Genomic DNA, 15,493 nt, shown 5'->3' with positions numbered 1-15,493 from the left:
TTGTCCCTTATTACTCCTTCCCTTCCCCTTTATTCCTCTTCTCCCTCGCCCTTCTCTATTTTTCACCCCTTCTCTTTTCTTCCCATCCCTTTCCCCCTTTCCTTACACACCCCACTCAACCCCCTTCACACATACCCCTTTCCCCTCTACATCTCCCATAAACCATCCTTCCCCTTCTTTTACATTCCCCTTTCCATTAGCCTTACTCCCATCCTCCCCTTTCTTATACTTTTCCACATTCCCTCAGTGCATTGTTCCCTTTCTTCTACCTCTCTCCCATTCCTTACCGCTCTTCCGCAATTCCCACAACTATACACACACCTGACTTCACCTTTCCCCCCTACACACACACACACACACACACACACGCATCTGACCTCACCTGTCCAATCACACGTGTGCCTTACCTGTGATTGCATTGCTGGCAGGCGAAACACTCGAGGTGGTATACGTTGTTCCTTGCCCTCATGACCATCTCAAAGGCGGGTATGACCTTGGAGCACGCCGAGCAGTAGCCTGTGGTGCCGAAGAGCCTGGAGGAGGGGCGGGAGGAGGAGAGATTAGGCTGAGTAAGAAAAAGGAGGAGGAGGTCATGTTAGCAAAAGGAGGAGATTATATTAGGCTATGTATGGAAGGTTAGTAAACTCTCCACTATGAACATGAAAGAAAACACTCATGAGAACCGACTAATCTTCTTTGTGGTCTTGGGAAATAGATATTGTAAGAGCCGAAAGAGTCTGAGAGTACTGATCTTATTTACACCCACATTGGATAAGGCTTCCGTAGAAGTTGTGTTAGTATTCCTATGGGCAGTTCTATGAGTCTGGTGATAGTTAGACAAGACTTATGTATACCCACAATGACTAACCTCCTTTGTGGCCTTGGGAAATATTGTAAGAGCCAAAAGCATCTAAGAATATACGGACCTAAATCACCTCCACCCTTCCTTTCCCTGACCCCTTTTTCCCCGTCCTCCCCAAGACCCACCTGAGATAGTCCCGCCGGCAGAGGATGAGGTTCCCCTTGGTGAAGAGCGTGGAGCCCACCTCGCCCAGCCGGCAGTCGCAGCAGCCGCACTTAAGACAATCCTCGTGCCAGTACATCTCCAGCGCCTTCAGCAGGAACCTGAGGGTGGTGGTGGTGGTGGTGGTAGGGGTAGAAGCAGGGATATGAGTAGGGGTAATAAGGCCCCGTTCACACTGTGCCGATGACTGGGCCACGACAACCCAGCGACTTTAAGACCTTGTGTACCCTGAGTCGCTGGGTTGTCGTGGCCCGAGTCGGCACAGTGTGAACGGGGCTTAAGAGTAAGATATTGGGGTAGTAGAAGTAGTAATAGTGACAGTAGTAGGAGTAGCAACATAACACGTTTTTCTCTACCTTTAGTTATTAATTTCCTTTTTATATGAAGTAGGAAATGAAGAATAAGGACAGCTTGAAAAACATCGGATGAAGAAAGTATCATCAGAGTAACACAATTATGCCACAACTTAACAACGCTAGCAACACAACAACAACAAAAACATCAACACTATAAACACCACCAACTCTCCCTAAACCCAACACAAGACATACAGAGTACACCCATGAGCGATCCCTGGGGTAAAGAGCAGAACAGATAACACACACACACACACACACACACACACACACACACACACACACTTACCTGTCATTTATCCTCTTCCCGCAGCCCGCACAGTCTTGGGGGCTCGTGTTCCGCTCTGTCTCCGCCACGGGCTTCATGGTCATCTGGAAGGACGCAGAAGGACATGAGTGAGGTAACAATGGTCTGAACTAACCACGAAACACGCGAAGGGAAGGACAGAGCGAATTAACAATCGTTTCCCTCATCTTCCCCATTTCAAATCCACAAAAAAGGATTTTTTATTTTTTTTATTTTTACATTTCGGCCTATGGCGCCGGCAGGCTTTCTTGGTGGGTCCTGTTTTTGCGCAGGCAGGTGTTTTTAATGGCGCCATCTTGTTTGACTCATGCTGCCTGCTGGAACTGATCTTTGATTCTCTCTTTAGAGAGAATATTGAATCCGGGTTGATAGGTGGTCCTCAGGACAGCATGTCCTGGCCACTCGGCGGTGACTGAAAATTTGCCTGCTTGCTTGTAGCGGCGGGCGGGACGAAAATTTGCGTCCTCCTGGACGCCGCGCCGGCACGGTGACCACTAAGCCACCGCCTCCCGAAGTGTGTTTATATTACCGATAAAGAAGAGTTAAAGGAGTAAAAAGTCAGGGGATTGAAGCTACTAAAATCACACACCCATCACAGCTCGTCTCCACCAGTTGGAATCCACAAAATCGCAACCCGGCAGCCGCCACCGCCGCCGCCACCGCATCGCCACCGCCGTCCCCGCCCCGACTCACCTATCAATATTTACTCATTAGCTTCGACTCACCGGCGGCCTCAGATTGGAGGACGCGAGGAAGGCACAAGGAAAGGAAAAGGAAAAGACAGGAAACAGAAGAGAACGAGAAAATATGAATAAAATTAAAGAAAAGGAAGAGGAAATCACAAGAACATGCATGAAAACGAAGTTACAAAAAAAAAAGAGGAATATTAAAAGCTAGCCACAAGATTAGTAAAAAGGAGAACATAGGAAACAGAAGAAAACAAAGAAATAATTAAAAAGTTTAAGGAAAGAAAAATAAGACTATAAAGATTAATGCAAGGAAAGTGAATGGAAAACACAGAAACCGCATGAAATCGTGAAAATAAGAAAAAAGGCATAAAAAAGGAAAAAATCAAGAAAAGAAAGAAAACTATAAGAACAACAACAAATAAACACGAAAAAGGGGTACAGGAAACTGATGAAACAAAAATAAAATAGAAAAAAATAACAATAACAAAACGAAATGACAGCAGAAACAAACAATCAAACAATAAATACACACACACACAAAAATGAACAGAATAAAACACGAAAACAAAAGAAAACACGAAAATTACAAGAAAAAGACAAGGGCACAACAAGTAAACGACAAATAAAGCAAAATGAAAACAAAAATAACAACCAAGCAACCTCATGAAAACAAAAAAACAAAAGAAAACACGAAAATAACAAGAATAAGACAAGGTTGAAACAGGTCTGGCGGTGATCCAAACTGTTTTATCTCACTAATCTCTTTAACCTCAGATAAGGGAGAGACGCCCCCCTTAAAGAGATAACAGGAGGAGGAGGAGGAGGAGGAGGAGGAGGAGGAAGACTTTAATGATCTTTTAGTGGACTTTCTTCTACGGCTGTTGTTTGTGTCTTAGATAATAGGAATTCCTCCCTTGCCTCCTTCTTAATCCTCTTTCTCTTCCTCTCCTCGTCTTCCTCCTCAATTTTAAGTTTCCACTCCTTTTTTTCTTTTTCCATTTTACTGTTTTCCTCCTTCCTCTTGTTTTGCATCGTTGCTTCATTTTCCACCCTTGCTTTATCCCCATTCCTCTTTCTGTCTAATCTTTTTTTTCTCGCCTCTTCTTTTCCCTTTTCATTCCTCCTTTTCATTTCTTTCTTCTATCTTTTCTTACTCTTCTTTTCCTTCTTTCATTTTTTCCTTATTCCTCCTTTTTCGACTCTTTTTCTTCTCCCCTCTTTCTTTTTTCATTCCTTCTTGTTTTTCTTTTCCTATTCTTCTTCTATCCTTTCTTCCTTTTCCTTCTCTTTCGCTTACTTCCTGCCTTACATCCTTCATTTCCTTCTTCCTCCTCTTCCTCATCCATTACTACCTTCTCCTCCTCCTCCTCTTTTGCAAACGTCACGAGTGTTATTGTTTTTGTTGTTGTTGTTGTTCCGTTAATATCGTTTTAATGCGAAGGGTTTGTGTCTGTCTGTCTGTCCTCTGTACTTCGTTAATTTCATTTTAATAACGAATCCTTTACGTCTTGTTGATTCATTTGTACTTGATTCCTTTTTTTTCAAGGGTGTTCATCGCTATTAATTTCCGTTTTCTTTAATTATCTGACTTATGACTTGTACACTGGCCCAAAAAAGTATCGTCACGCTAGGCGAGCGAAAAGATACCTAATACAATCTGTGATATGCCTCTCTCTCTCTCTCTCTCTCTCTCTCTGATTGGCTCTATGTAAATCAGGTCATCGAAGACTCATCAGAAAGTGACATGAAGGAATCCAAGACGAATGTGTGTGTGTGTGTGTGTGTGTGTGTGTGTGTGTGTGTGTGTGTGTGTGTGTGTGTGTGTGTGTGTGTGTGTGTGTGTGTGTATTTTGGAATTAATCATGTCTTTCTAACTGCCTTTTCTGCTAATGTCTAATTTATTTGCTCTCTCTCTCTCTCTCTCTCTCTCTCTCTCTCTCTCTCTCTCTCTCTCTCTCTCTCTCTCTCAAACACTCCTCCATTATCCTCATATCTCCCTTTCATTCCTCCCTTTTCACTTTCCCTTAATAGAATAACCACTCCCTCTCCCTTTCCTCCCCTTTTTCTCCCTCCCTCCCAATAAGGGGTTCGATTCTCCCTCCGTCCCTCCGCCAATTAGGAAAGAACAGAACACGATCTAATCTTCCTTCGGGTTAATTTTCTGTTTGTGTCAATGGCATTCCGGTCTCGAGAACATTTCCTGATTGAGTTTTCATTTTTTTAGCGTTATCTGACTCTTTGTTAGTTGGTGTGTCTGTTTGTTCATATGGTTACTTTTTCATCGCTCTGTTAGTCTACTTTCCCTTTTTTTTCATTCGTTATCGTTTTCCTTTAGTTGTATGTCCGTTTGTTTGTTCACATGATGACATTTTTTTATCTCTTTCAGTAAGTCATCTTTTTAATTTGGTATTCTTTGAGTCTTTTTTAGCTTTATTTTCGTTTCTGTCGCTCTCCTATAACTGTTTTCCGTTTATTTATTCACTATTTTATCTGTTTCAGTTAGTCATCTTTTGAATTTTCTTCGATTTTTTTTTTTTTAACTGTTTGTCTGCCTGTTCCATCCATAACACAGTCACAACACCAAAACACAACCTTCTTAACTATTTTCTAATCCACTTCTTTTATTTTCAGTCCCAGAGCTTGTCAAACTACTTATAACCAGGAGATTAACCACGCGACTAGTCTTAGATCCATTCGTAACATCGTCACTACACAACCAATCTTCTAAAGCGCTATTTTCTAATCCATTTCGTCTCTTTTTCAGCCTGAGGATTTGTCGAACTACTTATAACCAGGAGAATAATCGCGACTAACTCTCCGATCCACTCATAACACCGTCACACCACAACCAATCTTCCTTAGCGTTATTTTCTAATCCATTCGTCTCTTTTTCAGCCTGGGGATTTGTCGAACTACTTATAACCAGGAAAATAACCGCGACTAACTCTCCGATCCACTCATAACACCGTCACACCACAACCAATCTTCCTTAGCGCTATTTTCCAAGCCACTTCTTCCCTTCTTCATCCTGACCTTCCCTTCGCCCTTTCTCGCACCGCCTTCGCCTCGCCGTGACCTTTGAGGCGAGGCGTCTTTGGTCCGTATTCTCAAACATTTCGGCCCCTAAGTTCACATATTTGACAAGGCTTTCCTAGGAGTTTTGGGCATTTCCAGGGGCAGTTTAATGACCCCGGTGGTAGTTTGAGCCTTCTCCTGTACCATGAACCTACAAAAACACTCATTAGAACTCGATTGGTCTCCTTTTCGGCGTTTGGAAGTAGTTGATGTGAGATTCGAAAGCGTCTGAGAATACCGACCTTTAGCCCAAGATCAAGACGAGACATTTGACGCCTGGCGGAGTTAGGACAAAAGGCTCCTGATGCTGGGCTGCTCGTGGCTTGCCGGCGCACGATAGGCAGGACTTAAGAAAGAAAGAGATAGCGATAAATAAAAGGCAAAGATGAAGAACCAGTGGTACATAAAAAGCTAAAGGAATAAAGACGTGAGGAGTAAATGACGTAAGAAAAGGTGGAAAACAATCTTAGTGGTTTGCTGGCGGACGATAGGCAGTGTTTGAGAATGTAAAAAGACAAATAAAGAGCTAAAGAGACATAGCCAAAGAGATATGAAGGTAGAGATAAATAGTTGAAGGAATAAAGACGTGAGGAAGGAGTGCTGGCAGACCATAGAAAGGACTTGAGAAAGGAAGAGATAAATAAATAGACAAATAAAGAACTTAGGATGTCGAACAAGAGATAAGTAGATGAAATTAAAAAAGCTAAAAGAACAGAGACATAAGGAAGGAGTGGAAAATAATTGTGACTTGCTGGCGGACGATAGGCAAGACGGAGGAGATAAACAGAGATAGAGAGAAATAAAGAGCTTAAGATACAGAGCCAGAGACTGATAAAAGGAATAAAGGAAGTATAAAGGAATAAGGATGTGAGGAATAAATGACAATAAAAGGTAAAGCAATCTTAGTGGTTTCCAAGCTGGCAGACAAGAGGAAGAAAGAGAAGAAGGAAAGAGGAATGGAGGAGATGAATAAACAGAGATATGAAGAGCTAAAAGTATAAAGCCAGAGACATAAGGAAAAATAAATAGTTAAAGGAATAAAGACGTAATGAATGAGTGGAAAACTATGGCTTGCTGGCGGACACAGGAAGGACATGAGAACGGAAGATATATAAAAAAAAAAGAAATAACAAGCTAAAAAATAGATAAATAAAAAAGCTAAAGTAATAGAGATGATAAACGGCTCAACAAAAGGTGGATATAGTAATTTTACCTTCATTTCCTTGACCATAAAGACATAAAAAAATAATAGTTAAAGGAATAAAGACGTAAGGAATGAGTGGAAAACTATGGCTTGCTGGCGGACATAGGAAGGACATGAGAACGGAAGAGAGAAAAAAAAAAGAGAAATAACAAGCTAAAAAATAGATAAATAAAAAAGCTAAAGTAATAAATATGAGGAATAAGTGACTCAACAAAAGGTGGATATAGTATTTTTACCTTCGTTTCCCAGACCAAACAATCTTCAGTCACGGCTACACGCTTCCAAACCACTCATTCGCCTTCCCCATAATATGACGAAATAGAGTAAAGTTTCCGCTCTTAACTTTATTCCCCGTCGGCGCAATTAAAAAGCCGGACTGTTGCTAAAAGCTTCCATGGCCGAGGGACGAGAACCAGGAAGAGGAGGAGGAAACAGGAGGAAAAATGAGTTAGGTAAAAGTTATGAGTCGGTGGTTGATGGTTGTGTTGTTATAATGACGCGGAGGGGAAGGAAAAATCATAGAGGCAAAATTTTGTTCTGCAGATAGCGTTGTGTATATGACGGATGAGAGAGTGAAGTGAAAAAAAGAATATGAACTAAGAGGATTGCATACCGCGAGAAGATTAATAATATACCGGATACTTGATCTTATTCTCTTCACTAGGAAGGTAAGAACGGATATTGGTGGAGTAAAAAAAAATGCACACACACACACACACACACACACACACACACACACACACACACGATCTTTTCTAACTTTATCAAACGAACTCAAGAATGAAGGAGAAAATTTTTATTATGTGTCTGTGTGTGTGTGTGTGTGTGTGTGTGTGTGTGTGTGTGTGTGTGTGTGTGTGTGTGTGTGTGTGTGTGTCACTCTCTCTCTCTCTCTCTCTCTCGCTCTCTCTCTCTCTCTCTCTCTCTCTCTCTCTCTCTCTCTCTCTCTCTCTCTCTCTCTCTCTCTCTCTCTCTCTCTCTCTCTCTCTCTCTCTCTCTCTCTCTCTCTCTCTCTTAAATTATCAAAACGAGGGATTGACAAAAAAGGGGGAAAAAAACAGAAACTAGGAAACTGAACATATAAAGGCAAAGTTGGGGGCATACAATCAAGCTGCGCGTTGCCCCGGTGCTCATCTCCGTCACAAGAAGTAGCCCATTACCCCGGAGCAAAGATATAAAGGAATACACCAAAGGAAGGTAAATGAACGGGGAACTTAACACTAAGCAAGACACCAAGAGAAAAAAGTAACATAGAGAAACTAAGAATAAGACAAGATCAGGTAGAGTGTGAAAATAAACAGTAGGGGATAAAGAGGAATTAAACACGAACGAACACACACCATGAGAGAAAGTGAGGAATTAAACACGAACGAACACACACCATGAGAGAAAGTGAGGAGTTAAACACGAACGAACACACCATGAGAGAAAGTGAGGAGTTAAACACGAACGAACACACACCATGAGAGAAAGTGAGGAATTAAACACGAACGAACACACACCATGAGAGAAAGTGAGGAGTTAAACACGAACGAACACACACCATGAGAGAAAGTGAGGAGTTAAACACGAACGAACACACACCATGAGAGAAAGTGAGGAATTAAACACGAACGAACACACACCATGAGAGAAAGTGAGGAGTTAAACACGAACGAACACACACCATGAGAGAAAGTGAGGAGTTAAACATGAACGAACACACACCATGAGAGAAAGTGAGGAATTAAACACGAACGAACACACACCATGAGAGAAAGTGAGGAATTAAACACGAACGAACACACACCATGAGAGAAAGTGAGGAATTAAACACGAACGAACACACACCATGAGAGAAAGTGAGGAATTAAACACGAACGAACACACACCATGAGAGAAAGTACCACCGAAGAAAGACCAGGCAGAAGAGGCGTGAGAATTAGCACCTGAAAAGACACTGCACAGGTAGTTAAAAAGGATTACACTAAAGAACATGTTATTTTTATTATCGTTATTAAAAGCAGGTAGAGAGGGAGGAGTGCGGACGCTATGAGCTGCCTGTCCAGTAACCCCCAAACACCTAAGACGCCGAGAGAGTGTAAAAGTGGAAGGTAAAAGTATATCAAGTATAGATGGAGTGCGATGCGATAGAGCACTCAGGTAATGTGCGAAATAAGATATACAAAAAGCAGGTAATTAAAAAAAAATCCAATAATACAGAAGATGAAGTAAAAGACGATTTAGAGATTCAGAGGATTACAATAAATAGAAGGTAAAATGAAGCAGGTGGCGAAGAGAGCGATGGGAAAGAGGAAATGTACGAAATAAAAGTAAAGTGTGAAGGTATATCATAAAGAGTAGGTGGTTACAAAGAAGACAAGGGGAAAGGGGATTAGGGGGATTATAATAGGCGCACGATAATGAGAATCAGGTGGTTATATACAAAGGATCCAACACAATGAAAGAGATTACATGCAGACAGTTCAAAGGATTACATTGAAGAAAGGGAGAATATGAAACAGGTGACGAGGAGAGCGCGGAGGAAGACCAAGGAATCAGGTGGTTATATACAAAGGATCCAACACAATAAAAGAGATTAGATGCAGGCAGTTCAAAGGATTACATTGATGAAAGGGAGAATATGAAACGGGTGACGAGAAGAGCGCGGAGGAAGACCAAGGAATCAGGTGGTTATATAGAAAGGATCCAACACAATGAAAGAGATTAGATGCAGGCAGTTCAAAGGATTACAATGAAGAAAGGGAGAATATGAAACAGGTGACGAGAAGAGCGCGAAGGAAGACCGAGGTAAAAGGTAAAGATGAAGGTAAAAGCCAAAGCTGAGCGTGGCCTCGGTGCTAAACTCCGTCACATTACCCCAAGACACAATGGCAGTGCGATGGAAGACTCAGGTGGTGCGTGACGAACAATGCGAAGAAAAAGGAAGGTGATGGAAGGTGATGACAAAGAATCCAACACTATTAGGAACAAGGGAAACAGGTTATGAATTTTCTTCTTTAAACAGAGCGATATATACGATGAATGTTTTGTCTGGGAATGTAAGGTATGAGTAATCTAGTGGCAGAACAGACAGACGCCACTGAGAACTAGTAACATTAAGCACAAAACGACGAGACAAGCTGAATATACGAGGAAGAAATGGATGAAGACAAGGGCGAAAAGGCAGGACGAGGAAGATGAAAAGAACCATGCGAAGAAAAAGGAAGGTGATGGAAGGTGATGACAAAGAATCCAACACTTTTAGGAACAAGGGAAACAGGTTATGATTTTTTTTCTTCTTTAAACAGAGCGATATACACGATGAATGTTTTGTCTGGGAATTGATGGGAATGTAAGGTATGAGTCATCAAGTGGCAGAACAGACAGACGCCACTGAGAACTAGTAACATTAAGCACAAAACGACGAGACAAGCTGAATATACGAGGAAGAAATGGATGAAGACAAGGGCGAAAAGGCAGGACGAGGAAGACGAAAAGAAGGAAGACAAAGATGAGGAAAACAAAGACGTGTGTGTGTGCGTGTGTGTGTGTATGTGTGTGTGTGTGTGTGTGTGTGTGTGTGTGTGTGTGTGTGTGTGTGTGTGTGTGCAGGTTTCCCTCCCCTAACTCTACCTCACCTCACCCCCCCCTTTCAGGTTATCGTGTGGCTGTGCAGGACTAAACAAGCGGAACTAAAAGGTAAATCAGCCTCAGGTAAACAAGATTATGGTTACCTGTAATTAAGGTGTTAGACGCGGGTTTGTCTTGCCTTCGTGACTCCTGTGCGTGTCGGGGAAGTAAGGGGACTCAAACTGATCGACTAAATGACAGTTTCTTCCTGGAAACCTCTTTGGTTCTCTCATAATATATAGCGCAGGTGTTTTGTTCACCTATGCGATATCAAAGGCGGCGCCGCGTGTGTTAGTGGAAATTTTAATTTTCTGACTTTTTAGCGGATAGTAAGAAATACTGTGTTTTATAATTGTTAGAGAAGTGTGTTTTTAGTATTTGTTTGAAAAGAAGAGGGTATTCTGTAGGCTAAAACAGCCCCGCAAAGGTACTGCTCCACTCAAAGAAATAAAATGATAGAGAATTTCAAAAGATTATTCACAAACGCTTCAGAATTGCGCGATCATACTACGCATACAGTTACAAGCACGCGCATTAGAGGAGTCGCCTTTCTTTGGCTCCAAGGGAATTGGTTTATAAGTCGGTATCCTCAGTCGCTTCCGCCTCTCGCATCAACTATTTCCAAAAGCCGATTAATCGGGTTCTCATGAGTGTTATGTCACATTCATGGTGCAGATGAAGGGTCATACTACCACCAGTCATTAACTACCCCTGGAAACGCTCAAGATTTTTACGAAAGCCTTATCAAATGTGTGTATGGGCGCCTAAATGTTAAAGAATACTGCCCATAGCCATAAGCCTTATTGAGTTTGCCTCTACACCTCCATTCTGTTAATTTAACAGTTAGTCGTAATCCACGATCCCAGGGTCGGTAAGGATACTTGGTCTAGGGACCTTGTGTGTTCATCAGAAAACCTGTAACAACACAGTGAAAAAATCCCGGGACTCTTTGTGTTCCTAGACCTTTCCCCGCCTCTACCGGTCAACCTGGAGACGTGCAGGTGAGACAGGGAAAGTGAATATTAAAGTTTGACACACACACACACACACACACACACACACACACACACACACACACACACACACACTACCCGAGATTGACCTCTCTTCTGGTCTTTCGTTCCTTTTTCGTTTGTCGGAGCAGCGTAGAGCGGGTTTCTTTGTTGTTATTTTCGTTATTTGTCCTTGAGCTGCCTCCCTTGCTGTAAACACACACACACACACACACACACACACACACACACACACAGGGACACGAAACAAGCCAGCCGTCTGTACTCACGTTGCGAACACGTCTCACACAGCTCTAGCTAGGTTTGGACACGCCTCAGGGCAGGTCACGGCGTCCTGGCATCCTGGGGGTCACATGGGTACATCCTGCGTTCATCCTTCGGCGGGCGTGTGTTGGAGGCTGGGGGTCGGCGGCCACGTGGGCGAGGCAGCGGGAGCGTCGGCGACACACCCCCTCCCTGCGGTGTCCACGCGGTGACTGAGGGGCGGTGCCTGGCCGGCCTGTCATGTCACAGGATGCCTCGCCCCGCCCCTGGTCGGCGCGCGCGACACCCCTCACGCCCACCTCGCACACCGTTCTCCCTGACCCTCCTGACGCCCTTGCTCCGCCGCCTACGCCCTCCACCACGACTTAGTGATCACCGCAAAGAGTTATTCCTTCGTGTGACGCAATATGGCGGAGGAATGTAAGGCTTGAGGGACATTTGCACACTTTCGCCCGCCCTGCACGCCGCGCCAGGCCCCGCCCCCCTCGCCTGCCATGCAGCGCGGCGCCGCCCTCCGGGATCCGCCAGGAGAGATTTTTTACGGCGGGGATCAGCGGTACACGGCTAGGATCCGCCGCCTAATACCCAGGACCAGCCGGGGATAACCGCAGCATCTAGGCACCTTTACCCCCCGGCCCTGCACCCTGTACCCCCCTCTTGTGGCACTCAAGGCACTTCCGCCCTTCATGGTGGCGGCGGCGGCGGCACTAAAATGACACTCGGGGATGTAAAATGACACTCACTCGTGGCTGACGGCCCGGCGGCGTCCATTACCTGGCCTGGACGGTGAGATGAGGACTCTACCTGACGCCTCTACCTGACGCCTCTACCCCTGCTGGCACCCCCGGCTCTCGTCTTGGCACTAAACTGGCACTCACGGATCCTCAACTACTACTAATATTCACCTGAGCGCTGGCCGGTGACACAAAGCCATTGCTTGTAGACTTGGCTTTGAGAAACACACCTAGACTTCATGTCAACACTGTTCACCGTCAAGGCACTAAAATAACGCTGACGGGGTTCTGGAGTGGCACTGATGTTTACTTGAGCGCTGGACGATGGCATAAGGACCTCACTTAGCGCTTTCTCTTTGAGAAACATACATGGTCATCATGTTCGCACTATTCAACTCCACGACACTAACATGACACTCACAGGTTTTTCATGCGGCACTGATGTCTACCTGAGCGCTGGTGACACTCGGACCGTACCTGACGCCTGACTTATCCTGGTACTGCTTACCCATGGTGGCGCTAAAGGCACTCACACGGTTCTCTTATGGTACTTCTTTTTACCTCAGCACTAAGCGGTGATAGAAGGACGCTACCGACGCCTTGGCCTTAAAACAACACCCTCGGTTCTGCTATTATCATCTCGCACGGCACTACGCTGACACACGCGCTTCTTGAATGGCACCATAATTTGCCTGAGCACTGACCAGTATGATGTAAGAAAGGGATCTCACGCACACACCTTATAGCCTACGTGGTCATCATTTTGGCACTGGAAATATAATTATGAGTATTTCCCGGTGCTATATTTTTTTTTAGCGGAATGGAAACAGCTCAGGGCAAAAACAAAATACAACAAAAAAAATTAACGCTACGCACTGCTCCCGGAAAAGAAAATAGACAACTTACTTTCTCTTAATAGTTGTTTTCCCTTGATTTTATTATACCCCTTCTTCCTCTATCGCTTTCTTCAGCGAGATGTTCTTTCGTCCGTGGAACCCGCACGTCGTCGCTGTAGACCTTTATGAACACTTCTCTTTGTTTTGCTTATGTAATTCTAATATCTATAACTATTTTCTTCCTCTTAATACACGTTTTCCCTTGACTTTATTATTGCTTTTCTTCTCTACCTATTGCTTTCTTCAACTTAACATTCCATAATTAAACCTCTCTTGTCGCTATCTACCTCCTCCTCCTTCGCCGCCGCCGCCGCTGCCGCCGCCTCACAAGCCTTTCTTTCGCTTCCCGAGACACAGTTGGACTTGACTCGGCCTAAAAATATGCAAACCTTCCCTTTGTCGCCGCGCGGGGAAAAACAGGCCTTGCACGCGGCTTCCCTGGCGGCGCGTGAATCCCTGTGTTGTTACGAGACGAGGCGACGCTAACCAACACAAACAGCCCAATTAGAGGTGACGGTTCTTCTCCTCTTCCTCCTCCTCCATCACCCCTCCTCCTCCTCCCGCAATGAATCGCAATGAAGTTCAAAGGATTCTCTTGTGTTAGGGTGATGAGACGGTGGAGGGAAGATACTAGGAAGAGGAAGAGGAGGAGGAGGAGGAGGAGGAAAGGAGGAGGGAGGAGGTGTTGATTGATGCACATAGGGTTGCCGGTGTTGTGAGAAAGGTGTGGTATGATGTTTTAGGTGTGTGAGGAGTGATTTAAATTAAGGTGTGCGAACATATACTATCAGGTGTGTGTTAAGTGTTTATTAGGGTGTTCCAGGAGGTGTAAGGCGGGCCAGCCTATGGCACATAGCCCGCGAGGGCTAACAACCCTCAAAAACCCACCACCAGAAGGTGTGTAGCAGGTGTGTGTAATTGTCGCACGGTGAGGGTAACAGATGTGGGGCTGTGTTGATGTTTCTTTACAGCGAGGGAGACAGATCAAGCGTAAAGAACAAAATAACAACAAAAAAAGCCTGCAAGACGCTACTCCGAACATAAGAAAAAAGAACGAGAGGACAGAAGAGAGGTCATCTTGTTAATGGTTCCAGTTTATAACGAAATGTAAAGGGAAGTGCAATTTGACGAATTCTATAGAGGCTTAATGTTCCTTTTATAATTGTTTGAGGTAGAGTTTATAGGGTAAAGATATGTAGTTTAGTATGTATAGAAAATATGAAGTCGTGTCTATACATACATCGAGAAATCATGGTGCCACTACGATAGATCACACACACACACACACACACACACACACACACACACACACACGCAAAAGGTCTTAGAGAAGTAATTACATTTTGTACAGGAGGGGAGAAAGAAGGAAATGGATCCAAACGTATTAGAAAAAAAAAAAGAAGAAATGAGACGACACACAAAAGTACAAACTGAGTGAATTAAGAGCCGCGGCGTCGGGGAGAAGACAGTCTTTCATTCACCTCACGTGTTTGTTTGTTAAGCAGGTAAAAAAAGAAAGGAAGAGGGAGAGATAAAGAGGGAAAAGAAAAACGAAGTCAGTCAATCTCTTCTTTATCTAAGCAAGTGAGGAAAGACAGACAGACAAACAGATAGACAGACAGGTAGAAAGACAGAATAAAGAAAGACAAACAATAAGGAAGAGAGACAGACAACAAATAAGACGGTAGAAAAAATTAAAAGGAATAAAAACGAACAAACACAAAATAAACACACTCTCTCTCTCTCTCTCTCTCTCTCTCTCTCTCTCACACACACACACACGTTTTTTTTTTAGGATAACTTGATCGTCTTCACATTGAGCTTCGCGTCAATGAATATTAATTTGAGCCAACACAATGGTTCTCTCTCTCTCTCTCTCTCTCTCCTTCGTATTATTCTTGTCGCATTTTATTTTCTTCCTCATAATCATATTCATCCTCTCTCCTCTTCCTCCTCCTCCTCCTCCTCCTCCTCTTCTTCTTCCTCTTCCTCCTCCTCCCCCTCTGTTTTTAGTTTATACCCTTTTATCGTTTTCTCCCTCTTCCTCTTTCTTCTCTTCCCCTTTATTATTCTCATTATCATATTTCGCCTTTCTCTTCCTTCTTATCTCTTCCTACCTGACGTTTTCTTCCTCCTCCTCCTCCTCCTCCTCTTCTTCCTTCTCCTAATTTTGACATATGCAGAAACGAAGAAAGGGAAGCTGATCAACATAAAAAAATAACAAAAATAACATGAAGGACATAACAAGAATATGAACAAAAATACAATGACGACGACGACGACGATGATGATGATGATGATGAGTGAGGAGGAATCTAA

General features: G+C 43.7%; 1 protein-coding gene across 7 annotated transcripts in view; it reads right to left on the bottom strand.

Annotated features, from left to right (window-relative positions):
- Positions 1–15,493, bottom strand: part of LOC126993924 (LIM domain only protein 3-like) — an 89,239-nt gene that overhangs the window by 33,869 nt on the left and 39,877 nt on the right. For 6 of the 7 annotated variants that reach the window (XR_007748581.1, XR_007748579.1, XR_007748573.1 and 3 more), the window contains exons 2-4: positions 1,670–1,752; positions 988–1,125; positions 408–533 (exon numbers count right to left, since the gene is read on the bottom strand). Coding sequence is in view for 4 of the 7 variants with exons in the window: in XM_050853112.1 (XP_050709069.1) it covers positions 408–533; positions 988–1,125; positions 1,670–1,752 (347 nt within the window). In the remaining 3 variants the exon portion in view is untranslated. Of the gene's footprint in view, positions 1–407; positions 534–987; positions 1,126–1,669; positions 1,753–11,549; positions 11,742–15,493 lie in introns of those variants that run through there. The other variant, XM_050853090.1, reaches the window with a different exon arrangement.

This window comes from Eriocheir sinensis, chromosome 7 (assembly GCF_024679095.1).
Source record: "Eriocheir sinensis breed Jianghai 21 chromosome 7, ASM2467909v1, whole genome shotgun sequence".
NCBI classification, from domain to species: Eukaryota; Metazoa; Arthropoda; class Malacostraca; order Decapoda; family Varunidae; genus Eriocheir; species Eriocheir sinensis.
The sequence above is the reverse complement of the archived record's forward strand: the minus strand, read 5'-3'. Positions and strand labels throughout refer to the sequence as shown.